A 2,149-nucleotide genomic window follows, 5' to 3' on the forward strand; every position below is an offset into this window, starting at 1 on the left:
AACCATAAAGAGGTCTTCTTTGGTTTCTCCATGAAAACTTGGCTTTGATGATAAATTGAGTATCCTACTTTGTTATTGCAATTCTTGTTGTGTCATTAAGCCTGGTTTGTAGTATCTGTTGCTCTCTTATATGTTCTCTTTCAATTATAAATAACTTTGCATATTGGATCTGTTCTTTTTTCAAGGGTTTTTGGCTATGTGAGATTAAAAACATGCATTTATGTTTTATATGCATGCGCCATAACATCAATTTCACTTGCAGGTTGGATTAATAAGTGCATACATCATAAAGAAGTTGTACTTTGGCAGGTATGTTAAGGCCAAATGATTAACTTTTCTTGTTGTTTCATCCTTTTTGACAAAGCAAGTTACTTTATTATCCTTGTTTATGTGGTTTATTGTGTTAAAAATGAAAATGCCTGGAACTTTTAGTCGGTTGCATTAACTCAACTCTATGTTAAGGGTGCTTCAATGTGTGGATTGGAATTCCACAACTCTGTTGGTAGGCATTTTCTGTTCAGAGCTTTAACGAGCTATAATATTTTGTTTGTCAAATGTTTTCAAATCTATTGATGTGAGCAATTGTCTAGAACTGTGAAACTGATTGACAAAGTTCTTATCACCAATATGGAGTTTCACAGAATAGATTTTTTGTCATGGATTATTAACTTATGCATGATAAATTTAGGTTATTCTTGTTTTAGTAAGATGTTAGGCAGAGCTCTTGATGGCTCAAAACTTAAGAAACTTTACCACAATGCTACCTCTGAGGACTCTCATCGGAATCTGTTGTTCTCTCTCTCGTATCCCCTCTCAATGGCTTGCTGTTGACATCTTATCTGTCCATTTAGCATGAGAATGCTAGGGCTCTATACGGTTAACATTTCCTTTTCATTTTGAACTAAAGTAGCTAATATATTCTACCAAAATTCAGGCACTCTACTGATCGTGAAGTTGCTCTCATGATTCTCATGGCTTACCTCTCATATATGATGGCTGAAGTAAGTATTCTCTTTAACAAGTCATCTGCCTAAGGATCTATTTTTGTAATATTTCAGCTACTATCTTTACATTGGTGTCACATCCCTATCTTCTTTAATAACAAAGTTGGCAACTGTATTGTTTTTTTCAGTTGTTCAATTTGAGCAGCATTCTTACAGTGTTCTTTTGTGGGATTGTTATGTCTCACTACACATGGCACAATGTGACTGAAAGTTCAAGAATCACCACCAAGTATGTCAATTTTGAATTTATTTCCCAAATTTTGAAGGCTGTTTCTGTTTATATTTGTCTTCTTTTTCTCCCTTATTCCGTCCTTTAGGTATCCTCTGTCAAACCTAAACAGACATGTTTTGACATTCTTGTGCTGATTATTGATCATTGCAGGCATGCTTTTGCAACATTATCTTTCATATCAGAGATTTTCATCTTCCTGTATGTTGGTATGGATGCTTTGGATATTGAGAAGTGGAAAGTTGTTAGCAAAAGGTACTGTCTATTTTGGCCAAAGGGCATTTGCACTAGATCTTGTCTTGCCAAGACTTACCCTGTTGCATATATAATTATAGCATATTGCCTCTTTTTACCCCTCGTCTTAGCCATCTCAAAAAATTCATTATTTCATGTGAAGTGGTGGAGATGGTACAAAATAGTATGTGCATCAGTTATCTTTGTGTGCGTTTTCGTTTTCCGTAAACGGTATCAGTTAGTAGTATGAATAATATGAATATCTAAGAAATATGTCTATCAGAAGCCAGTTTTAATTTGGATAACCAACATGTGTTTTTCTTAGTCTTGGAATATCTGCGGGGGTGAGCTCAATACTACTTGGCTTAGTTCTAATTGGAAGGGCAGCTTCTGTATTCCCTCTCTCCTTTATATCCAATTTAAGTAAAAGGTCTGAGAGTGGCAAAGTTACGTTCAAGCAACAGGTTAGTATTTAGAGTAATTTTTTGAGTTTTACTTCCTACTGACATACTTGATACACTGACATTATCAAGTCAAACAGATTATAATATGGTGGGCAGGTCTCATGCGAGGTTCTGTGTCAATGGCGCTTGCTTATAATCAGGTAAATTAGGTGCTAGGATGTAAGATTTCAGAACCTCTGCAGTTTGATGGATTTGTTGTGCAAAAGTTGGTGAATGTA

At 35.2% G+C, this 2,149-nt stretch overlaps 1 protein-coding gene across 11 annotated transcripts in view; it reads left to right on the plus strand.

The window, feature by feature from the left end:
• The window catches only part of LOC110413430 (sodium/hydrogen exchanger 1-like), a 9,515-nt gene that overhangs the window by 5,949 nt on the left and 1,417 nt on the right, over positions 1-2,149 (plus strand). For all 11 annotated transcript variants that reach the window (XM_021424218.2, XM_021424222.2, XM_021424213.2 and 8 more), the window contains 6 exons: positions 263-309; positions 935-1,001; positions 1,133-1,233; positions 1,387-1,488; positions 1,793-1,931; positions 2,009-2,071. In XM_021424218.2, coding sequence (XP_021279893.1) covers positions 263-309; positions 935-1,001; positions 1,133-1,233; positions 1,387-1,488; positions 1,793-1,931; positions 2,009-2,071 — 519 coding nt within the window. The remainder of the gene's footprint in view (positions 1-262; positions 310-934; positions 1,002-1,132; positions 1,234-1,386; positions 1,489-1,792; positions 1,932-2,008; positions 2,072-2,149) is intronic.

Source organism: Theobroma umbraticum, unplaced genomic scaffold (genome assembly GCF_002168275.2).
Source record: "Theobroma umbraticum cultivar Fairchild unplaced genomic scaffold, ASM216827v3 scaffold_4.1, whole genome shotgun sequence".
Classification (NCBI taxonomy): domain Eukaryota; kingdom Viridiplantae; phylum Streptophyta; class Magnoliopsida; order Malvales; family Malvaceae; genus Theobroma; species Theobroma umbraticum.